This window comes from Condylostylus longicornis, unplaced genomic scaffold (assembly GCF_029603195.1).
Source record: "Condylostylus longicornis isolate FDR11 unplaced genomic scaffold, ASM2960319v2 ptg000040l, whole genome shotgun sequence".
In the NCBI taxonomy this organism is placed as follows: domain Eukaryota; kingdom Metazoa; phylum Arthropoda; class Insecta; order Diptera; family Dolichopodidae; genus Condylostylus; species Condylostylus longicornis.
The window spans coordinates 9,165,342-9,192,371 of record NW_026578009.1 but is presented as its reverse complement, the minus strand read 5'-3'; the positions used below and the strand labels follow the sequence as shown (position 1 = coordinate 9,192,371).

At 25.1% G+C, this 27,030-nt stretch overlaps 1 protein-coding gene across 1 annotated transcript in view; it reads right to left on the bottom strand.

Annotated features, from left to right (window-relative positions):
* LOC129609809 (mucin-2) overlaps positions 1–27,030 on the bottom strand; it is a 183,499-nt gene that overhangs the window by 44,327 nt on the left and 112,142 nt on the right. Inside the window, exon 6 of the mRNA XM_055521931.1 lies at positions 23,788–23,847. Coding sequence (XP_055377906.1) covers positions 23,788–23,847 — 60 coding nt within the window. The remainder of the gene's footprint in view (positions 1–23,787; positions 23,848–27,030) is intronic.

The following is a 27,030-nucleotide window of genomic DNA, read 5'->3' as shown; positions in this document are numbered from 1 at the left end:
TAATGCATCGACAAGCATTCCTTGATTGTTAACCAGTCTTCGTCATAGATGTTATACGATATCAAGGCCAGATCAGCCTTGCCTCTGATTTTCTGCCTGATGCTTTGTAAAATAGTCCGGTATATGGGTCTTTCTTTAACGATTTCATAATCTTTTAGTATGCTTTCTACGGCGTGCACCCAAGAGATATATTGTACTGGATCACCATCGAAATATTGGAGCTCCTTCACTCTGTCTGGGAGTCTGCTTATTTCTTTGAGTTCGTCAACGGTTTTTGGCGTTGCTAGAATTTGTTGGCTTTGTGTTTGATTACCACTAGATCCAGAAAATTCTAAATGTTGAATCCGTTGCTCCAGCCTTTTCATAAAACCTTCTTGCTCTTGTGTTAAGTCACTACCCGTTGCAGAATGTTCCAGATTTACGATACGTTGTTCTAAACTTTTGATTTGTTCTATTTGCCGGTTCACTATTCCCGTTAAATTATTGATTGCTGTGTTTAGAGCTTCCATTTTATACTCTTATATTTTTTATTTTTAAGCCTTTGAATTTGTAAATTTTTTTATTGAACAATAGTTCGATTTTGATTATTCGTATCAACTCTCGTTCTCCAGTAATAGGGTTTCTATGTTTTACGTGTATTGGTGGTATTGCTACCTTTACTTTTTTCATTTATTAGTTTTCGTTTTAAATTTTAGTAGTCAAATTAATTTTGATTTTTAATTTATTTAATTCACCGTTATTTATATTAATTTAATTTTAGTTTAATTTTTGGTTAAGTTTTTTTAATTTAATTTAAAAATTTTTTTTTTTTTTTTTTACTTTTATTTAAGTTTTTAATTTTTAATTATTAAGTTTAATTCAATTTTTTATTGGTTTTTATATTTAATTAATTTTTATTTAAATTAGAATTGTTAATCGTTTTTCTTTTAAATTGTTTAATTTTCCCTTTTTTTTTAAAAAAAATTTTCTTACTTTAGTATTATGAGGACTATTAAAGCGCGGGTTCGCATGTCCTATTGTTCCCGTGTTACTGAAGGTTACTTCAGGAGTCTCAGATGATTGTGTTGTGCTTTGTTCGCAGGTCGCAGATTTCTACTGGAGGCACCGTATTGTTCCTTTTTGGCTGTTAGTGTTCGAGATTTACTATCGGCCTACTGCGGTACGAGTTACGCTCACTTATGACGGGTTATTTAACCTTGTCTTCACTTGTAGAACCTTATTGTTACGACCTGTCCCTGCTGCTCGGGCGCCAGTTACGAATTTTGTGTCAAAATTCGTTTAAAAAAAATAATTTTATTTCGATTTTAAAAATTACTTTTATAATACGTTTTATTTCTTTAAGATTACTTTTACAATACGTTTTATTTCACAACACTAGGTTAAAATTTAATATAACTTTACAATTAAATTTTAAGACTATTCTAAGACTTTAATGCTTAGTTCAATTAATGTCTAAGACTATCTAAGACTAAATTCTTAATCTAAATGTTACCTAATTTATAGTATAAAATTTGCTTATTTAGCAAATTTAATTTTATGTTATTTTCCTAACTAAAAATTTCTCACAGTACAGCGTAGACATGTCGTCAGCACTTTTTGTGGGAACATATTTTTGCGTTAAGAAATTCTCATGCTGAAATATGATGTTTGCTGGAAACGTATTTGAACATGTTTTAATATTAATATTCAGCGTAGAAGAATTCTCACGATGAAATATGTCTGATGAAACATGTTTGAACTTGTTTTAACATGCCCGCTATTTGATCCCTCGTTAACTTGTATGCTTTGTGAATATTTAATTACTGTTGCTATAAAATCCAGTGTAAGTCAAAAGAATAATATAAGAAAGACAAAGTCATTATTGTTTCAACAATCGTTAATTAGAAGAAAGATAAAAAAAATTGGCACGCTTTCTGTTCGCATTATGAGCACAAAAAATTCAATAATTCCATAATTTTTTTTTTGGATTGCAAATCAACAAAAAACAAATAAGCAATAAAAGTGCTCGTGTACACGCCGATGATAAAAGTGTAATTTGTTTGCTTAATTAAATAATCAATTTTTATTTTATCCGGAAATCATAGTTACATATTAAATTCATTAATGATTGCATCATGGATCAGAGGCTCAATTGAATTTTAATGATTTCAAAAATTGAATTATGAAATTTGATGTGCCAAAAACAATCAATGCTTCTTCTTTTTTTTTTTTTTGTAATTTAAATTGTTTCATGTAAAAACAGAGGATTAATAGATACAAAAAAAAAAATTTAATATAGACTTATTGAAATTGCATAATCCGATTTAAGACAACAACAAAAAAAAAACTCATCAAAAATTGTTGCTAAGTTAAACGAAATTAGAAAGAAATTTTTTTTTTTTTTTGTTATTTGAAGAAAATTTTTAAATTTTTGTAAAGAATATTGTGTAATTTTTTTTGATTATACTTAAAAATAGCACTTGCTAAATTATGTAATTTGACCACAATACCATTACTGCATTTTGAATTCTGCAGCAATCAGTGAGAGTGTTTATTGAACCCACAGCCAGAAAGCCGTGTTCAATATGACAATTCTGCATGCTATACTTTGATTTTTATGAAATTTAAAGTTAAATTTTTTTTTTGCACAACAGGTGGTTTCTGATTAAAAATTCCAATATAATAAAAATTACGTATTTATTGGTGGTTGAGGTGATGAGTGTTTTTGTTAAGAATTTAATTCTCCTATAATTCTTTTACAATTTTATTTATATAAATTTTTAAGGTCTCCCAAATTCTCAAATATTAGAATTCTGAAAGTGCAGTGGTGAAAATACTTGGAATATGATATTCACATTGGCCTCGATCTCTGATATTCTTTATTTTAGTTATTTATCACTATGGTTTCTTAATTCTCTACTTTTAAACTTGAACTTGAATCGAAAAAATAATTATATTTTAAAATCATCTTAAAACTATAAATTTTCCAAAAATTTCTAACGCATCCAATTGTTACTGTGTTTTTATTAAAAAGACAATTTTTCAGTTTTTCAATTGTTTTTAGATTTGAGACTGATAGCAATAAAAGAATAGATTATGTACAAGAATACGTTGAATTATGTAGATTTTGCCAAGAAGAAAACAAAGTAGAGAAACAATATTGTTGTGTCTGTCGATTAAATGTAGATATACTCTGAGAGCTAGGACGTGTTGGTCAGGAGTTAAAGGAAAATGATTTGTTTCAAATACTTGAAATTCAAAATTTTAACATAGTAAATATAATACTGTCTTTTAAAGCTGTGTTTATATGCATATGAAGCGTTGTTTCAAGATTTTCAGATTCAAAAGTTCAAAAGAAAATTTTTTTTAGAGTTAGGCGGCTTAACCTTAATAAGAATTTATTTTAAAATATTTGTAAGATAACACGAAATGTGTAAGAGAAAACTAACCTCAAAATGCTTTAAAAGAAACAACAAATACTTTTAATATTTTCTTACCCTTAAATTTTCTGCCTTCTCTTCTAAAAGTAAATACACACAATATAAAAATGTTTTTCATAATATCCCTAACATACTTTTATTAACACCCTTAGTCCTTGTGTTCAAAAATAACATGAAAAAGTTATTCCTCATACAATAATAAAGAAATTCTACAAAAAAAAAACAAAAAAGGATTGCATGCCTTCCAACTTTATTAAACTTTTCTTATTAACACACAAACATACACAATGGGTTTGCATTCTGTTTTTGTTTTATAGGTCTTTTTTTTTATTGTTTTATTCAATAAAAATACAACACGCATTAAAATATTTTCCGTTCTTGTTTTGCTTTTTTTTTATGTTTGACGTAGGATATAGGCAGGTATTTGGAATAAGAAAAATTGCTTCCAGTTGCTTCTTAAACCCTAGTATATGAAACTTTTAAAAATTTTTTATTTTTTTCAATATAAATTTCTTTTTTTTTTCTCTCTGCATGTTTTATGGTTTTTTTTTTAAAAAAACAATAATTGTTTTAAAATTTTTTTACATTTTTATTTTTTATTCATATCCTTTTTCCTTTAACATTATTATTTCAAGTGTAGCGTGTGTGTAATAGAATGAATATTGAAAAAAATTGTATTTTTTATCCTTCTATTTAATTTTTTTATTTTAAAGGATTAAGGATTTTATACAGGAATAGCAGGATTCTTGCATATGAATACATTTAGACTTTAACTCTGTTTGTTTTATTTTAAGATTTTAAAGGATGAATTTTAAAATTTATTGAATATGTGTGTATGTTATAAAAGTCCATACGATTATGTACATTTTGTTTAAAACCAAATTTATATTAATTGATTACTGGAAGAAATTGTGTATACTTAATTGGCAAGTAAATAAGGAGAAGATCTTAAGTAAGAATAAAATAGTAAATAAATAAATTTTTTATACATTACATTATTTAGTTAATGTTAACATTACAGAAATACAATAGACTCGAAAAGTATAATTAAAGGTAAATGTCTACCCATACAGCAGAAAATCATATAACGTGGCGAAAATTTTCTCTTCTTTACAATTATTGCTAAAACTTTATGTTTAACATCAGATAAGAAGAATTATCAAATAAAATTAATTGTAGAACGAATGCTGCAGTAATGCAAAGTAATTGCAAATACTACAAATCTAAATTGGTATTGGTTTGTTTGAAATCAATAAGAATAGTAAAATATTCACATTCAACGAGATCATATGAAACCGCTTCAAGAATATTTTATTTTACCTATATAATTCACCCAATGAAACCAACTTTATTCTATATTTTTATAGAAATAAGTATTAAATAAAAAGTGAGGCCAATTCATATAAAATATAGGGTCTTATTAAATTAAATCGCATTATCGTCATAAACAGTTTAAAATCAAGACCATCCAATGTTAAAAAGACATTAAAGAGGACAATGAGTAGCTTGCGTTATAACAAACAGAAAAGATAGAGTCAAGCGTGTGATAATCAAACCAATATTTTTATAAATTTCAGGGCAAACGAAAGAATCTTAAGCAAGTTTTATTTTGAAGTAGTTAGAGTCCACTGTTTATTTAAAAAAGCATTTAAAAAAAAAATTACCATGACGAATTTCATGGTACAATCGTAAAATTAGTGGAATAGCTTGCCAATTGTATCTCGAATACAATTGAATTTAAATCGAAAATGTTTACAGTTTAAGTTGTTTTTAACAATTACCTTAAACTGTAAGGGCTTTAACTATATCTCGAAAAGACTTTATAAATCTCTTTCATCTTATTCATACTGTCTCGAATTCACATGATTTACAAATCTCTGTACTCACTTATGAAAACTCGAACATTTTAACAGATATGGCCAAATCAATTCAAAATTCACCGCTTGTCAAAATTATGTTTCTACATATTCTTTCATTCCGATACTTTTTATTACTACGAACAGGACCAGCCCTTATAAAATGCATAAAAATAAACGAACGCGTAATTCGTGTACATATTATAAAAATTTGTTGTTACCACATTGGCTCTTATGTTTCTTTAACATTTCAGTATAAATCCTTTAATATCTCACATGTTCAATTTCTCATATTTACGATGATAATGATGATTTTCAATTAGTTATGATGAAAATGATGAAATTTCTTTTTATTTATTAGATAAAAAGCTAACAAAATTTGTTCTTCATTGAAAATCTATTATTTAATGCCAAGATTCAAAAAAATTTAAAAGAGTTTGTCGAAGAGCAAAAACTGAAAAAAAACAAAAAGCAAAACAGAAAATTCTATAAAAAAGGAAGTTCATTCTTTCAAACAAAAACAAAAGTTATTACAACCCTTTTCATATATCCTTTTTTTTCCCTTTCTCCTTTATCTTAAAATACTTGTACGTACAAAATGTGTTTGTATTTTGCCTTCATACATACCTACATATACTTATATATCCTTTATACTTGTAAATTTTTTGAAAATTTTTTTAACCCTTGGGAATATTTCAACCACTATATATCCTTTTAATACTAGGCGTACAGAATTTTTAGACTGTAAAAATTCGAAATAAAATAAAGAAATGTACGGAGGAAAAAAAATAAAGGAAAAAAATGTGTTTCCTTTCTCATCAACTTGAACTCTTCAGCAAAAAACAATAATAATATTTACAATAACTGTAATAAAAAAATTGTTTGTGTAAATATCCAAAACAGCTGGAAAGTTCAAATTCAGTTCATTACAAAGAAGTTCAATAAAGGTGTATTTAAAGGTAGACAAAATTGGTTTGTTTTTATTATGGTTGTTGTTGTTGTTGCCGGTTGCCAAGAAATAATTGCAAAATAATAAAATAAAATTTCTCATAACATTAAAAAACAGTGCATGTGTGTGTGTGTTATTTTTTTAACATAAATATTATGGTAAACACAAATTTTTATTAAATCTACCTGTGCATTTCCTTTAATTCTTTCGCCCAGCATAAAGGGCTTTTTAAGAGTAGCAAGAAAATTTTATAATACTATAACCAATATTTAACAAAAAAATCTGGCAATAACGAAAAAAACAAAATATACAAAAGTTTGAATAAAAAAAATTAAGGAACGAAAACTCAAGAAACCCAAAAAGAAAAAAAAATGGATGCACCTGTCGTTTACCTTATTTTTTTGTCTTTGCACAAATTATCAATAATTGCGGTAAGTCTATACATGTATAGACGTACGTCTAAATAAGTTGAAATGTTCATAGCCTATATGTGGCACTTTTCTTCATATTTAAAATCATTCAATCTACTTGTTTGAATATAAAAAAAAAATTATGTAGATCAGACCATCTGCCCTCTTAATATCATAAAAAAATTATAAAGTTCATTACCCTTTCACTAAAATTTGTTTTCAAGTTAAAAGAGAATTTGTTAAAACGAATTACATTCACATTTGAGTTTACCTACGTTATAAAAGAGATTCATAACAGAGTAGTATGTGGTGTATGGTAAATGGCACGACTCTCTTATCCATATCAATTCTTAAAATCATTTAGTGTTAACTGTCACCCCTATGCCAATGTCTGATTTGTTGGTTTTTATTATTTTTGCATTATTATTTTTTAAGTATTTTCATTTCATAAAATTTAATACAAGTGACAAATATCAATAGTACAACATAATATATCTATAGGGTGTGCGAGACTTAATGATGCTCCCGAAGCAGAGTGATAGAATTTTGCGTGCAAACTTCAGACAAACAAAAAGCTAAACTGAAATATTGTTTTTTTGGATTAACTTTATTTCATAGGTTAGATTAGATTAGGTTGGGTTGACGCGGTTCTCTAACCGGTGCACTTAGAACACTTTAACTTGTTATATTACAGTCGGATCTCTCCATTTCCTTCTTTCATCCGAATCAGCCTGAATGCTTCAAAAATCTGCTCTTGAAAAAAATGAGACCCTAGAAATATCTGCCTGGTATTTTCTAGCACCGGATACGAGCACAGAAGATAGACTAACGTTTTTTCCTTTTCTTCATTGCAGCATCGCCTACAGAGAAAGCTTGCGTGGCATTTCATTCATCTGATATGTTTGCCAATCAGACTTGTAACTAGCCTATATTTTTTTACGGAAAGTGATGCTACCTGGATAATTTTTTACGGGAAAGAATATTCCAACCATCACTCTGATATAACAAATTATGGGACACCCTATGTAAATGTTATGTACACATATTTTCGTATTCCTTTGTTTTTTTTGGTAATATCACGTGTATAAAAAAATACATGTTAAAATATTAGTTTAGGAACATACGATATTTGATGTAACACTAAAACATTGCTCGAAATACTTGCTCTTTAGGAAATTATTATTAATGCATTGTTCATACAAATTCACAAGAAATATATATATTATATATTTATGACAAGGATTGCCATATTCACCAATTTTTTAAACATTGCTTTCCTTAAAAAGTTGAGACTTATTAAAGTAAATCTTGCACATCAAACAAACTATGTTTCGAAATTTGAAAGTTTACTTTTGTGAAATTTGTTTCCCGAATTCGGAAATTTTGAAAGAATATAAAATAACTTAATAAACTTCAATTTTTGAATTTAACTGTTTAAATTCAATAAGTTTACTTGAAACCACATTTTTCGACTTAAGACGTCTATAGATAAAATCACAAAATTCATAGGCAGTTTTTGTACGATAAAATTATAGAATAATTATAATAATAAAATGTATTTTTTACAAAAAATTTTGAACTGCACTGACATTTGTCAAACATTCATTTTAATTATTAGCTTTTAGTTTCAAATCCAAGCGACAACACTAATATTTAAATTCTGCTCATGTACAATAGCAATAACTATTGTGAGAAGATTACGAAATGTGTAAGTACGTTTGAATTCGTGATTGTTATATAATAATTCACATATACATATATTAACACTCATATAAACAAATGTGAGTATTATAGGTCAAATCCACATGAAAGAATTAAAAAAGAATAAAGAAGAAAAGTGAAAAAGTGTCAATAAATTTATTTTTCTTTCTCTTTTTTATGCTTTGTGCTTACTGCGTGACTTTTTTGTTTAAAAGTATCAAAAAAAGTAAAGGTGAAAATATTTTTAACAGTTTTTGTTTTAATAAATTTTTTATTTGGGTAGGTCAACAATGTTGATTTTTACGAATTTGCTTTTTTCGTCGCACATGGTATGTGATTATACTAACGTGTTTTATAAGACTCATAAATCTAATAAACTTGTAAGAGAGATAACTTTGATATATGTATGTAGGTAATATTTTTAACAGTTAATAATAATAAGGCCTATATTAAATTTTGTAATGGAAATCGTTTTTGAGTAATCAAGTTTGCAAACTTTAGCTTAACCATTTTTATTAAGTCACTTATATTTTTTATTTGTTTCAGAGAGCTTTACAACTTAGAAGTTTACAGAAATATTGGTCATGTTAAATTAATTGTACTCTTTAGCATTTTTCCAATAAAATTGAAAAAAGAGGGCTCATTAGTGTTACTTTGTCTGTTCGTTTATCCGTGAATATTTTTTTACAAGATTTGTAAAACATCTAAAAAAATTTTGTAAAAATGTTCACGGAAAGAGAAAGCTGAAATTTTGTATACAAATAGTTCTTTGCCACAAATCCATTTCTCTGAAATTAGCGGATGAAAATTTTTACATACCTTCCCGCTTTCAAAGTTACAACCCCTGCTAACTTAGAAAAAAAGTTTTTAGACGTTACAACGAAAAAATTATCATAATCGTCAATTATATTTATTTCGTTTCCCTTTTAAGTTATCGTCTTTTCCAAATTTTTATAAGCCTTTCTAAATTGCTATAAGTGTAAAATTTAACGGTAAATGTCATTTTTATTCTAAACTAATCTTTGTTTCCTTTTTTGCTCCTAATGGTATGCAATATTTTTTAATTGTTCAAGGGCAAAATGCTACTCGTACTTTACAAATCATTTGTTTGATCCAAATTTATTAATCCTGCAATTTTATATTTGATCCAAATTATCTTTTTAACATTTCAAATTAATTTTTCGGAATTCTAATAAATTTTTATATAAAAAAGACTTTGAGCCGCTCGTTTACTTTCTTACCCATAATAATGGTTAAATTTTCGAATATAGGTATACCTGGTGTTTGTAAATAATTGTTTTATGCTTAAGAAGATTAATTTTTTTTTATATTAAATGAATGAAATTGTGAGAAAAGTTTCGATTACAAGAATATATTGGTTTCCTTTGACCATTTTTCATTTAAATTTTAATATTTTTGTATTATTCAACTTTTAAATTGTAATTTTTCTTTAACATATTTTTTTGTTGTAATTTTAGATATTAAAATCTTTAAATTCATTAGCATTTTTATTATTACAAAAATGGATTTTAATATCATTTTACTTCTATTCTCACGAATTATCGTAAATATTATAAATTCCATTGACATGATTTTTTTTTTTTTTTTTTGTAATTTTACTTCTCTTATAATTTTATATTTTGAAATTAAAATTCAGGTTCTTGTTGAATGGTGATAATCATGATTTGAATATCATTTCACAATCAAAATATTTTGCTATTATTTAAAAATTTTGTTAGGCGATTGTATAAGTAAGGTCCAATTTCCAAATTTACAAAAGAATATTTTAAGAATTTTTATTATACTATTTTGCAAAATAAATAAATAACTTTTAATTTTTCATCTTTTCCTATAAAAATTTTATATAAAAAAAAATTCGTGTCGGACCTTTTGAAAAATCGCATTTTAAATCTTAAAATTTTTATTAAAATCGCCATTATTCTCTTCTACTCGTATTGCGATAATTTGAATATTTAAGAAATTTAATAGCTTTACATAAATTATACAATGTTGTAAGTAACTCGTTTGTGTAATTCCAAATTATCATTTTATTCTATTATTATTTTTGATTTATTTTCACTATTAATATTGGCTCTTAACTTATTAATATCAGAATACTTTTAATTTAAGATCGAAAGTCTTGCAATTTTTGCTAGTCTAATTTTCTAATTAGTCAATTTATTATTATTCATATAGAAATATAATAGAAACAAACTAATTTCTTAATTTAAATATTAAGGGAATGAAATTTATTTGCTATAAATTAAAGCTATGGTATTAGTATAAATGTGACCAACTAATCTTGTCAACTAACCCCTTATATAAATGGGATCCTATATAAGCCTGCATAATATACTCTTTTAATATACGCTTGCAGGGTTAAGCGTTAAGAGTTAATGCTAAAATATTGTGAAGAATGTTGTTGAATGATAGCAGTGTGAATGGCAGAGTTGGGTTTACGGTTTCAAAACAGTTTTTCAAAAATCGTCTTTTTTTTCTTCAAATTTGTTTGGAAATCTAAGTATTTAAATCGAGTGATCCATATTTTGACATCTTAATATGTTTTGATTCAGCGCCAATGAATAAATGAATTACTATGTTTAACTTTAAAATGTTTGATAACTCGGTTGTATCCATGTCTTTTTCAGTCACCTTAATTACTTGCTTTCAAATTAGAATTCTTACTGTTTCTTATGCTAGGTATACACATTTTCCTAATAAGATTAATAATTTTTTTAGTTAGATTTTCTCATTTCTATCTCAAAGCAATTGTAAAATATCGACACATCATGTCATACTGAAGATTGTGAAGAACTCGTTTTACTTGAAAATTGCATTATACGAGTAATATAATTGGTATATAACTTCTTTTCTGTCACGAATATTGAAGGGAAATAAAGGAACACTATTAGACAGTAAACTTTTTTACCGAAACTTTTAAATTTCTTTACGGTCTCCAAACATTTGCATTTGAGTTAGTTACCCGAGCTCTACTATACTGAATTGGTTTAAGATAATAATTATTAATTCCTTATTAGTAAACACATTTTGAAAACGGTTTTCATCTGCTTATAGTCATTCAAAGAAAAAATTATTTAACAAAATTCTATGTAATTTCATGTTTTGCTTTCTGATATGCAAAATGTTTCTGAAAGATTAATTTCAAGTTGATTTATTAATAAAGGTTATTTGAAATAAAAGCAGACGAAGGAGATTTTCTAACTTGTAATAATAATCTTAAGCGTGACCTTTTTTATTGAAATAAAATAATAAAAAATCGATAATAATTGTGACTACAACTTATGACATACTTACTTACTTTTTTAATAATTTATTTAACTTTGATTTTTTTCATTCATTGTTAATTTTGGTCTTAATTTCTTTTCTTTCCGTTTCACCTATCTTTGGCACACAATTTTTGATTGATTTTGTTTGAAATATATTTGTTGGTGAGAAAATAATTATTGATTTTGAAATTTTTGAATTGTTGAGAATTAATGGTTATTTTTTTTTTGTCTCACAATAATTTTGAACTCTTTGCGATATGTAAGCTATTGTATGTGATAGTACTCGTAATTAGGTAAAATTTGAAAAACTATTTTAGAAAATTACAAAAGAAAAAAGAAAAAATTAACAATTTTTCTCTTTGATTTTATAAAATTATTTATGAGTTTAGTACGAGTGTTGAAAGCTCACCATAGAGTGATAATTACATTTTGATGGTGTTTGTTGATCTTAAATTAGATATTTTGTAATGAAATTGTGATTCTAGTCAGGTACGTATGATTTTTAACTTTTTTTTAAAAATAATTTTATTGTCTTTCTAGTTAGTTAAGTTAGTGATAAATATTCGTAATTATGCAATTAAATTTTTGACAATTCGAATTGAATTAAATTTAATGCAATTGAAAGTATGTCAAATAAAAATGGCATATTTCGAGTCATTTGAAAATTTTTGGATTTTTTAAACTAAATTTTAGGTTTTTTTTTTAAACAAAATGCAGGTTTTTCATATCCGACAACAATAAAAAAATTAATAGCTATACCAATAACATAATAATGGCTATACCAATAATTAGAAAATTTAAAAATAACTTATAATTTTTGCATTAAACTCGAATGAATGCTTTTTGCCAAGCAATAAAACCAGTTTTTCTACTCTCTAAATTGTTATCCATATGATTCATTTGTCAAAATTTCTTTTTAATTTCATTTTTACAACAGCAAATTTTTGAAGCCGCTCAAATTTTTCCGAACATTGGTTTTAGTCTTTCAAATATTTAATCATAATATTACCTGGTCACCTAGTCACTATCCCTGGTTTCAATAATACTGAAATATTAGAAAATTTTAAATTCAGTATTCGGAAATTTATGATTAATGTGAATTCAAAATTCAAGAAAAAAAAGCTCAAACTGAGCCGAATGTGAAATCCGAAATTTTTTATGGATTAAGTTATGAAAAATCTTATTCTCTTGAGCTATAACACGAAAATAATATCAAAATCTTTAATAAAAATTTTGGCTTGTTCAGCCGGAAAATCTAAAGAGGAATCTTTTCTAGAAAGGCTGATTTTTGTTCCATACAAACTGTGTATATTAAGGAGATTTTAAATTTTTTTTTTAAATTTATTTTACTTAATAAAATAAAATAATAAAATACTTTCGTTTTTTCATTAGATCCCAGTACAATGAAATTTAAAAAAAAAAATTGCCTCTTTTTTTGAATTTATTTTTTTTTCATGTTTTTTACTTAAATTTTTTTTTTCATAAATCCTTTTAAAATAAAAATAGAACAAAAAATATGGAAAAAATCTTCTTCATTGTTGAAAAAACTTTTTAATCCTTTTTTAAATATTTTATGTATCACAATTTCTTTTGTGTACATTTTATCAGCCTATTGTAATTCAATTTCATATTAAACATAACATGTGTTTGTATGTTCATATGTACTTACAATCTTATATGTACGTACGCACAATGTGATGTTGCATACAGGATTTAGAGACAAAAAAAAAGAATGTGAAATGGAATTTTAATGGTACTTTGCTCTTCTATTCATCCCTTATCTTATATAAACAAAATTTGGGTGTTTGTGACGTACAATAAATATGGTTTGAGTTCTATGAAAAATTTTCTAAAAGTTGAGAATTTTTAAAAGAATTGAGTATGTGTTGATTGTGTTATTTTGAGCAGATTTTAAAAATTTTTTTTTCATTAGTCTCTTCAGTCCGTTCGTGCGTCTTTTAAAAAAACCTCTAAGTCCATTAAGATAGAAAATTAAAATTTTGCACACAAATATGAACATCGGAAATGGAAAAATTCTCAAAAATATAAATTTGCTATAGTCGAAACCAGAAATATTTTTCGTTTTAAGCACATTTTTTCCAAATATAATCATTTTCTAATATCATAATTCAATCATAGTTAGTTGTAGTAGTTTTAGAAATTTTTAACACTAAATAATTAATTTTATTATTACATAAAAGAAAATAGGAAACAGTGAATGCAATAGTATGACATATTAAAATTATTTGTTACTTTCAAATTCTGAGAGTTTTTTTTAAGAGTATTGGACATCATTAAAGATTGTAAATTGTAGATTTTATGGGAACCGAGTGGGGTAGGAGAATTTCTGGCCACCACATCTATTCCTATCTATAATCACCTAGGTTCCTATCTATAATCAAGTATAAAGCTGAAGATATTTCCAAGCGAATTCAACAGCAGTTCCCGAATGCTTGGGAAACTCTGTCCAAAATATTGCGACGCCGGAAAGCCAATATCGGGCATTCGCAGAGGATGTGCATGGTGGTTTTGTCAGCGCCCCTCCCCTCACACGGCGTCATATGTCGGCCTAATTCTAAATCAGTTCAAACAATAAATATTAATGAAATTTACGGAATTTTCACAAAAATTTAATAATAATAAATTAATTACGGCATTTCGAGTAGCTGCCATAAAATTTCAATAAAAAGTTAAAGAAATTTCTATAAAATAATCCATTATAAAATGAACAAAGACGTTGTCTAAATTTGAATGCTAACTGATATCAAATTTATGGAACAAATTAAATTGCATATACGTAGGGATATTGACTAGGTCAACCCTACTTATTCTTAATCTAATTCCTTTATTGGAATACTGTTTTATTGATTTTACCAGAAATTTTTTTCTGTACCTCTTAATGTTTTATTAAACACAAACAAACTTTAGTTTAAGTTCTTAAATACAAAAGAGAGAAGATTAAAATTAATTATGGAAATAAAAAATGAGACATTTTTTTTTTAAATTCAAGTTCATTTATTACACAAAATATAGTCTGAGTTTTCAAAATCATGTAATTTTCAACTATACTATTAACCAAAATCTTGTAATTTGAAACTTTTTGTACAAGTAAAAAAAGGTTAAATACAAGAGAAAAATACGAAAATTACAATAGTTAAAGTTCTATTAGGCATTTTATTTACTAGAGGTCAACGATTAATCATGGTTTACATTAATCAAATGAAGCTCATAAAAAATATGTACGCGTAGTTACAATAGAGTGGCGAAATACAGAAGTTTTAAATAAAAATTTTAAAAATTACAATGATAATTTTTTTTAAAGCTTGGTAATGTCAAATAAGATTTACGCAAACTTTCTGTTATTGTAAGAAAAATTACATAAATTTTATAATTAGGTTAAAATAAAGTGCATTATGGTAACAATGGGTCTTGTAATGACCGTATTACAACATTTCGATTGTAACTTAAAACTTGTTATACTTAAACTTATATTAGCTCTTAATCCTTGACATAATTAGAACATTATGCAAAAATATAGAAAACATAAAAGTCTAATCTTATTAATAGATAATTATTTTAAGAATATTAATTTGAGATAATTAAAAATAGTTTCGGAACTTTACGATTATTTTAAGTTTAAAGTTGAATTTTTTCGCTTTAGAATAATTTAGGGGATGTGTAGGAGAAGTAGATAAACAATCACCCTACAGAACTGTAAAATCTACTGTACCAGGAACATTTTTTTTTTCATACTATTTAAAATTTATTAGTGTTTACACATCGTTTCTTATAATTTTTAATATTTTCTCATTTCAGTATGCAATGTCGAGGTGTACTAATACGCAAACATATACACATGTAAGTATATTTTATTTTAAAAAATTTTATAGGAATGGTATTAGAATTTCTATTATATTTAATTTTTTAAATATTTTAATTATATTTCATTCACTGTATTGGCAGCATTTATTGTAATTTTCACCTTAAGCAATTCAATAAATCATTAAGTTTAAATTTGTGAGAAAAAATTAAAACATAAATTTTGTTTAAGATCTACACTTTAATAAATTGCCGCAAAAATCTAATTAATCAATCTATAATGATTTTTTTTTGGATTTTAACAAAAAGTGTTACCTATACTTGAGATTTTTATTTTGTAAATTAGTACGTAGGATAGCATGTACACATGTATGTAAAATTTTGTTTTGCTAAGAGGCATTTTGAATATATTTATTTTGAATTTAGTGTTTATAGTTGAATGTGCTGAAAATTCTGCTATAATTTTTAAAATTCAAAATTTAATCTATTAATAATGTGAAATATTTATGAATCAGTGATTTCTAACAACCTTTTCTATTAGTAATTTTAATTAATCGTAATAATGGTAGTACACCTAATTCTCTTTTTACACGAAAAAATTCGTGTCCCGAGAAATTTGTGTAAAAAAAATCGTGTAAAAAAAGATACTGGCTAAGTACAATAATAATAGATTGGTTCTAGACCCAAAAAAACAAGATAAAAGTACACTAAATTATATAAAAAAAATTATTGTTATAGTTATTTTAAGAATTTATTTTCATTTTAATTAATTAAATAAAATTAATTATAATAAAATAAATTAAAATTTGGATTTTAGAAAAAATATGTACATATTATATCAGAAATTCATTGATAAAAATCTCTAATAACAAGAGTACAACCATATCAAAAATTTAAACATTAAACAATTTCACTTATTGTCACTGTTTGATACTCGTAATAAACGCATACATTTGCGAAAGACTACAAAATCACTGCCATCACTGGAAACAGTTCAATTGTATATTATTGTCGTTTAGTAATCAAATAAATGTTTGTGGTCAATAAGGAAAAACTGATAGTATTGTTGGCTAAAATTATAAGCATAAAAATCGGTACATTTTAATATTTAAATTTTTGTATATTGAAATTCATAATTCAACAAGATATAGAGAAGGTAGAGAGATACAAGATATTAAAATGAAAAAAAACTTAAATTTAAAATTCTCTGAACAGTTCTTTTTAGGAAAACAATCATATTAAGATAATCTAAGTGACCGAGATTTTAATAGCTTTTGTAAATCAAATAAAAAATAGGATAAATCTCGGGTTAAGTAAGAGTATCTCTGATATCTTCATTATAGAAATTCTCCCCCGTAATCCATACTGTATAGCTATTTTACTGCACGAGAAAAACTTAATCCACCAATATTTTCGCCATCTATTTATACTTCATATTCCATGTTGTCTATTATAAAAGAAGCTATTAGAAAAATTGGACAACTAAAACGCAATGTAGCGTGATAAAATATTAAAATTACATGTGTGTATGTACACATATGAGTAAAAACACACAGAAATATAACGGTAGTCAATTTTCATAATTATTGTAATTATAATTTTTTTCATCCGATTTCTCTATATACATCTGTAGGTAGGCAACATTTTGAAAAAATTAATACAGGCATAGGTATTATTTAAATTGTGTGTAGTTTGTTATATTAAGTGAATTTATTATTTGAAGAGTGTTTTGTTTTAATTTTCGGACAAATTTAACACTTGAACTTCTTTTATTTGTGTACTGGTAAATAATTTAATAATTTTGATTTAAAAAAAATTTGTAATCGTTTACACACATATTTTTCTTGAATCATAAAGTGAGTATTACTAAAGTAGAATTTTGGTGATTGTATAATGAATTTGTATGTGTAAATATTAAATGTGTTGGACTGGTGTGTATGACGCTAATATAGAATAACAGTAAAAATGCTAATGACATTGAAAGTTAATTTAGGTAAACGTTTACAGTGTGTTTACAAAATTTTTGTAAAATGAATAGATTGAAAACATTCTTAATAGAGAAACTGAGTGGTGTGTATAACGAAGATGGCATAATAAGCAATCAAAGTAAAAAAAGAGTAAGTACTACTCGTATAACGTTATAGGTTATTATACTTAATGGGAAACTAACTAAAATCACGAAATTTGCAAAATAATACTTAGGTCATATAACATTCTTAAATTTCATTAAATTCCATTTTTAACACCATTTATGGTTTCTATTTAAGATTTTTCTTCTTCGCTTTTTCTTCTTGTAGGTATATTATGTTTTGTTGGTAGATCTTTTAGTTATAGTTTGGTTTGATTAATTTGGTGTAAATGAATAAACGGATATAATATGATTTCATATTTGAGCTACTATATTATAAGATTGAATGTAAAAAAGAGAGAGAGAGGAAATTAATAAATACAGATGATTGCTGTATAAAATAGTAGTAGATTAATTTTAATTCAAAAGAAGTAAAAGTAAATAAAAATAACCTTGATTTAACTGACTATATATTTTGAATTAGTTGTTTTTGCAAAGCATAATATCTTTTTCAAGGTGAATTATTTGTGGGAAATATTGTTATATTTAATACGTGGATAAAAATAATTTTTTTGCAATTTTGTGTTTTTTGAAAATAATAAAAAAAAAATAAGTACACTTGTACATTATATGATGAGAATATAAAAAATAATATTCTGTAATTAAGGTGATTTATCAACGAATTTTTACGTGTTATGATTTGTGATTGAGTATGAACGTTTAGATATTTGAACTTAAGTTAGACAAAATTTGAGAAAAATATGAACAAACCAGCAGCAAATAGTGATACTAGTGAGAATTTAGAGCACAAATTGTTTAGCATGAGGAGCGCATTTATGGAGATCAACACAAATGACACAATGAACAAAATTAGAATATTCCATATATTTGTCAAGAATGAAATGTCTTACCGGTTTGGGGTATGTTTTATAAATGTGTATCAGAAAATGATGAGCAAAAACTGCAAGTGTTTCATATAAAGAGAAGAAAGTAGAAGCAGAGATAAATAGTTCACATTTTACAGCCTTCTACATTCGTATTTTTTCACAGTAGAAGACATAGCAATTTGGACGAAGACCAGGCAGTGAGAACGGAGTGTGATAAGACGAGCAGCTATAACTAAAAATTTAAAGGATGAGTGGATGACACAATCTTCAAAACATACCAGGAATTTCTGAAACTTTATAGGAAACAATATCATAATTGATTTGTGTTGTTAAGAGAATTGAGAATAGAAATATTGTAAAATGCTACCAAAAGAAACTGTCATAATGTCGAATAAATAAATTTTTAAAGTTTAAATTCAAACAAATAATTTCTTTATGATTTTGTAAATAATTTCTCAATATACACGTAGATTAAACTATGAAGATTCAAATATCTCAATTAGTTTTTTAAAAAGACTTTCAAACTAAGCTTAAAAAATTAAATTTGAATTTCAGATTTAATTTTTGAAGAATATTGTAAAATTTTCACCTTTTTTTCCCTTCGGTATCACTTAACTCACTTAATTGTGATTCGCATTAATAAAATACTAACCAATTATAGATCATAGTATGTACTCGTATAAGGAATTTGATTTGACAAAAAAAACTAAGATCAAAAAAACTCAATTTATAGATTAATTTTCTTTGAATTCACAAATTTATCAATTGAAGAAATTGTTTGCCTAATTACAACAAGACTATTGTTCCGTTTCTGTAAATTATAGTACAATAGGATATGTTGTGGAAGAATCTACTTTGCAGGGCCTCAGAGAAACATTCGAATATCTGTAAGTAAAATAAATTACAAATCATATTAATTTAGAATTTAGCTTTTCATTTTAATGTTTTATCAACTTTGATTTCTCCCAAACTAATAATTTTATTTCACAAAAACTAAGTACTTGCTATTATTCTAATATACCTATTAACGTTCGTTATTATCATATTAAATTATGGTTTCTTTTTCAATAAAATTAAATATTTATTGACCTAATAGAATAATATTATACAACATTACCCTACTAACATACATAAATTAATATATGAAATTTTAATTCTATTACCTATTATATTGTAAAATGTAAATAAATTATACTATTACCTATTAATTTTACTATTACCTATAAAATAGTCATATTATAAAAGAAATTACATAATCACTTGAAAAACCAAAATGATATTATAATTTTATTAAAATGATAATTATAAAACAATAGAAGATTTAAAGATAAAATTAAATTTTATTAAAGTAAAGAAGTCTTTATGGCATTATGCACCTTCATTCATTCAAAAATATTTCATTAAGACAAAAATGATAGTTTTAAAACAAGCACAAAAAAATAAAAGAAAAATGACAAAATATGTCAACATTGTTTCAATATTCGGAAGCCATATACGGTAAAAAAATGAACTATTATGATGGCATCATATAATTTTAGGTTACTCAATAAATATGAGTTACCGCCCTGCGAAATTATAATTTAAAATTTTCAAAGGAAAATAAAAAAAAAAAAATATTTTTTTATTTTTATTGATTTTATTTTTCTCAAAATTTATAACTATAAAAATTTACTGAGAATTCTGAATGTAAATAACTAATTTTATATCGATTTTTTCTTTTGAAATTGCGCCTTTAGGCGAATTTAAAAAAATTTATAAATAAACTATAAATAGAAAGTATTTTTGTATATACAATATTCTTAAAATTTTGAAAGGTTGGTCAATATTCAAGTAAGGTAAATTGATGTACGCGTACATTATTTTTTAACAACACAAAAAAAAACTCGACATTATGTTTAAACGAAAAAAAAAGTAGAGTTGACCTTGTCAACTCTGTGATACCCGTACGAATTTGTTATCCTATGTGCGAATAACTAATGTGCCATAACTAACTAGGGGGCAGACTATGACTTTAAGTTGCCGTATTACCATATTAATTTACGCAAAATTTCAGTACTATGTGTTTTTCAAAATACTGGTTGTGCCAAACTACTATTGAAGTTGTATGGCAGCTACCAGAAAGAGCCAAGAAATTTTAGCGAATTTTATCAAGCACATCGGCCCTACTAATATATTCACTTGTGTGAAATCTCAATATCACAGCTTTTATACTCGTAGTTTCTGAGATATAGCTAAATAACTTTTGAAGTTGTATGGCAGCTACCCGAACCGGTACCCCGATCACGTCCAATTTAAATAGGGTTCTGGCACTTACTACAATAAATCATTTGTGAAAATTTGGTGAACTTAGCTCAATTAGTTTTTGAGTTATCGTTCGGATAGACGGACGGACGGACAGACAAAGCTAAATCAACTCAGAATTGGACGCTGATCAAAAACATACACTTGAGTCTATATCTAACACCGTTATTTCTTAGCGTTACAAACGGTAAGGCAAATTTAGTATACCCTTCGAACATACGTTCGTACGGGTATAAAAATGAGTGAGCTAATGTGAATAATATTGACATAATGTAATGGAAATTTAATGGTTCAATTCAATTTCATAAAAAAAACGAGTTAAAATAATTTCAATTCGATTTTTTTTATGTTTATTTACATTAAACACTTCTATTTTTTTATAATTAATTTTATTATAATTTGTTGTATAAAAGGTACATTAATTTCTTTAATAAATGCAATTCAACTGTCATCACATAATAATTATTTTTAATGGTTTTTTGATAACTTTATTAATGATGAATTTCGAATGAAATTTTATTTGAAAGCGAAAATTGACGATTTCACTTCTTATGTATACGCGTATATGTATGTATAGAAGTTATATAATATTCATATAGATATGGTGAAGGTGGAAATAATTTATAATTATGAACCGAAAGAAATTATTAAAATATCAATCAGATGGTGTTGATTGACACTTTCATGATATTAGTGCAAAAAATTTCATTATTGCCGACCGCATTACGTTTATACTTGTGTAATAAGGAAAATTTTAGTATTTAAAAAATTTTGATTGAAAATTCTTTGCAAATTGTCTTAAATTTGCCCTGTTCTGTTTAAAGAATGATCGAAATATTGATTGAAAATATTTTGTTTGACAATAAAGGTATAGTTAACAGGGGTTAATTATATCATGGGTATTACTGTAAAGAATATAAATGAGTTTAGTTTGAAATTTTGTCGAAATTGTTGTCAAATTTTCTGTTTTTTTTTACTGTTTACTGTTGAAATATCGAAATTTAGTACTTAAACTTTATTCCTCATTTTTGTCAAATCGTTACTGATCACCAAGGCAAATGTGTCTATGACACGTGTACCTTATTGCCAATAAGAACAAAGCTTAATGGGAAAATTATTTTAATGTAGTTAATTCTTTTTGAAAGTGTCTCAAAAATTCGAATTTTTGAATGCTAATTTAATGAAGTAGCAACAGATCTGAATTTTTTATTAAATAAAACTCAATTACATAAAGATAAATTTGTATATTTTTAATATTTTTATAGCCTATATTATTGAATAACCCTTGATTTGTTAAAAATTTCCCAATATTTATATTCACATATTCCATTATTCATCTTTATATTCCCTTTCAAAAAACATTAATTTTTTTACATAAAACCGTATTTTAAAAATTACAAAATTTTTTTCATAATAAATAAACTTAGATCAAAGCAACGATTTATAAGGAAGCACTTTTTCCTTGAAAATGTTGTTTAACAGTCTACGACTTTATTCAAATTACATTTATTCATATACCGAAATATATTGATTTATTGCATACATTTGGGGATCAGCAACAGAAAAAATTTAAAAGAAGGATTAGTATAACGGCCTTTTTAATACCAAGAAGCTGTTAAAATTTTAGCCTTATACAAGGTGCTGTCTAGAATATAAACTCAAAATTAAAGTTACAAAAAATTAATCCTATACTCTTAGAAAAGGGGAGATAGATAAAAATTTTCTTTTATAAAAAAAAGTCTCTAATAAAAATCTATTTGTACCGAAAATTTCAGCTTCCTATATCAAAACGGATGAACTAAGTGAAACAAACAAGCACTATTTTTTCAAATTTGATCTGGAAAAATGCTAAAAAGTCACTTTTTATGCAAAAATTAGTGAACAGAATTATTAAAAACGTGTGACATTTTATCGTTTGTTTTTATTTCTTTTTTGATATTTTTACTGTTGTGATTTCCAAATTTTAAATTTTTAAATGGATTTTTAATAATTTAATGAATTATTTATCACAGGTATTTATTTTACAAATTATAACAGTTTGGAATCAATCGTAAAATTTGGAATTTTAAATAAGAGTTTTATTACACACAATTATTTAGCATAATGTCTGCACGATTTGGATTATAAAATTTAAAAAATTTTAAGTGTTGTGCTGCTTTTTATGTCCTAAGCTAGTTAGTATTGAAAAAAGTTATGAGCAATTAAGTTGTACAGCAAATTGCGAATTGAATTGTAGAAAATTGCTGTAATATTAAGTTAAGAGAGATAGACATTTTCAACTTCAAAGTCTCGCTTTTATTGTAGTATATTTCGGCTAAAGTTATCATTATTTTTTTTTTCTTTTTTATCATCATTTTTATTTTGGCCTTACTATTTATTACATAAATCCATTTTTATAAACAATTAGCATCTAAATTTCAATTTTAGTTCAAAATGAACTCAATGAATTGCACTTAAGGTTATACTTTTAAAAACTTACTATTAAAAAAACTAATTCTTCTAATCCATTGACTATGCTTATTATAAATAACAAATTGGTAAAATTAATTTGTAATTTGTTCTGGCAAATTAAATATTCTAAACTTATACGGTTTTTAATTGTAAATTAATATATTTTTAAATTTATAACCATAGAAAATTTCTCTCAAGTTTAAAATATTCAAAAATTTTCAAACATTTTTTAATTGTTATTTTTTTCTTTTTTATACAAAAATATACGTATTAAATGTCGGCAGATCATTTTTATAATAAATAGGTGATTATAACCATTAAAGGTGATTAAAATTTTCAAAAATTCTTTTTGTTTTCGTTGCGGTCTTGATTCTTGTAGAAGTTGAAGTTTTTTCTTTGTTTGTGAATATTATTAATTGATGATATCATAAAATTCTTTTATAACATTTTTTAATAAATACTGCAGATTTTAAGAATTGTGATAAAAAATTTTTTTAAAACTGAATTTAGGATGCCAAAGAACCATTAGAATTTAAAAGAAAGAACAACCTTGTTAACAAAGAACCATTAGAATTTAAAGGAAAGTCTTCATTTATTTTATTGAAAATTTACTAATTTTAAATTGTGTATGGTACTTACCAGCTTTAAACAACAAGTACATCCACCTATGCAGATCCATTTTTACTTGGCTCTGCAAACCTGTAAAAAAAAATAGCTGAATTAATTTGAATGTTGTTTTAAGTGAGAACAATTTTATATAGTAATTTTAGTCTAACATAATAAATAAAAACTTTTTCTCGTATTTGGTATGAAAAGTAATAAACAAATTATTAAAACGTTAAAATTCATTGAAATGAAGAAAGGAGAATTAATATTGGAAACTGAAAATATTTGGAAACTTCCCCAAATTATACCAATATCAGTTTGTTTATTTATAGTCAAACGCTTTTGTTTGATGCTTTAATGTCGATTGATTTTAGTTGATAAAAAATATAGAACCCCAACCAGTTCAAAACGCTATTAAACAAAATCCATGAAAATTTTTGGTCAGAGCCTTATTTCCCAATTTAAACAAAGTTGTATTCAATCTTCATGATTAGGTTCAATGATAAAAATCTATTTTGTATGCTCTCAAGCAAAACTTTTTTATAATTTTGATGAATATTTCTCATTTTGCAAATGTTTTAAGTTCACTCCCAAAAAAAATGAGTAATGAACTCACAAAGTTGAAAAAAAAATAATTAATAATCTTTTGAATTTTTTTCTTTCTCTTAAAAATTTGAAATTTTCATTTTACTTTCATTTAATTGAGTCATAATGTTATTTGTAAATTTAATAATAATTACGGTAATAATGAAAATAATAAGAAAAATATTGAATATATTTGTAATCTTCATTCAATTACCTGTCAAAATTTTTACACATTACTCAACACATTCATATGTGAATATGTGTATTTCTAAGTATGTTTTACGTTCGCATAACATTATACAATAGAATTCATTCACCAAAAAAAAAGGCTGGTAATTATTGTTATTTGACGTATGTAAATTATTTACGTAAAATAACCATTAATTATTTAAAAATATTTAAAAAGCGAAATTATTACAAAACATTTTTAATGCAGGTATAATGAAAATATTTACAACCTAAAAAGGAATTTTGGTGCTTAATAGGCACTAATTGTTACAAATTGTCTCGATATTTAATTAAAAATTATTTAAACGATATAAAATTTTGAAAACGTAGCAATTCCTGAAATTTTTAAAGTGTGCGCTGGAGCTTTGTTATTTCATATTTAGTTTTTAATTATTTCATAATTAGTTTTTCTTATTACTTATCTCATTTTTATACGATTTATTCTAAAACTTTTAAATTTTAAAAAAGTCGGCTTAATCTAAAATTTCCATTTTTTATTTACATTTTATATGGTTTTACTTAAAAATTTCAATGCATTGGGTTAAAAAATGGTTAATTGACAAAAAGAATTATTCTATCAAAAATTTTCAATAAATTACACAAATAATTTGGTTTGAAATATTAAAAATTTTTTGTACTACTTGCATATTATTTATTTATTTAAAAAACAAGTTCCAGTTAGGCTAAAATCACCGTAAATGAAAATTCATATTTGGTTTATTTAGTATAGACAATTGCAATCTTTTGCATGTGAATTCACATCTATGGTTATTTGTTGCTTAACAGCTTTTCAACACGCTTCGGAGTGCAATTTTGTGGTAGAATGTTGAATTATTTTCGAAAGTCATCGTAAATCGATAATTTCGAAAGGCACTGTAATCGATAATAAAATTGATTACCATATAAAAAAATACAACGGTAAAACAAAATCGATTGCATCACTCAAAAATGTCTCTATTCAAAATGATTTTAAAATCTTTATAATGATTACCATAATGTCATACTAAATATGAATATAATATGCAATTTTTTATTTTATAGATACCAAATAGTTCCATATTAAGCTACTGAAAACAAAACAAAAGTTTTTTTAACACAATAATTTGACAAAGAACAACAAAAAAAAAAAAAATCAAATAAAATACAAAAGATATTAACCTTTAATAACGGCTACAGTTAACAATAAATAATGTCCGGTAAATTATACGTCATAAGCCGGAAAGGTCAATGCACAAAATTTTAAAATAACTAAAATATTTGAAGTAAAAAAGTAAAAAAAGTTCTTTGTGTCGTTAAAACTGCGAAAATATTGCATTGTTTTGTTTATTGATTGTTCAAATACGCAGATATTTGCATAATTATGTATAAGTATTTTGTCTTTTGGATTGTGTTCAATTAATAATCGAAATTATCCGTGATTTATGGAAGACCGTACGCGTTATTTAATTGTACGAACGTCACTTACAATTTTCGAGAGAATTGTTCGAAATTGCTACTTAATTAATTTTGATATTTTACATTGCAGATTTGTATTTCAATTTTGTAAATTGGATAAGATTTTGTAAGAAGACTTTTATTAAAAATTTTATTATTAATTTAACCAATACTTGACTTATAAGTGCCATAACTATCATAATTTTATTTTTGAAAATACAAGTGACGAAAACTTTCATTCACATGTGAGCAAGTACACGCGCATAACATTTTATGAAAAATCTTATTGGAGACTCTCAATAAAATTTCTTTCACTTATCAATTAGTTTCGTGCTTTTATTTCACTTCATAACTGTTTGATAGCAAAACTTACATCAACGAATTTTTTCTTCATTTCATCGAACCTTTTTAAAATATATCCACATAATATTATTATTTGCTTTCACAATGATGGTCTTATCAAACTGTAGTTTTATTTTATAATATAGCATATGTCTAACATAATATTATATATTTTGTGTACTTGAGTCCAAAAATAAAAATGATGATGGCACACCATTAATACGCGAATTTACGGAAATTATTTATCTTATTGTTTTAGTTAATAAAAAAAATAATTTGATATTTAAATTGAAGAAAAAATAATTTATAAGCTAATATTTTTAAAATTGTATAGATTTTTACAAATCTATCAACATTATTTCCGATTGAATAATAAAAAAGAAATTCAGTGGTGTACAAACTTATTTTACCATTTGTTAGTGTTGTTCGAATCATTCGAATATAATTTTGCTATTCACAGTGGATTACTAATCAAAAAAATTGTTTATAAGTACAAGTGATCCGAAATTAATTTTAAATGCGCTGTTAAGTTTAAGATTATAACATCAGCATTTTATAATATCTACTACTACAATAATGTTTTTACTACATAATGGATTTCCCCGTGTTCTACGATTTTTTTAACACAAAGGATTTTGAGTTGCCTATAGCAATTTAGTAAGGAGGTGCAATTATATTGTAATAGAC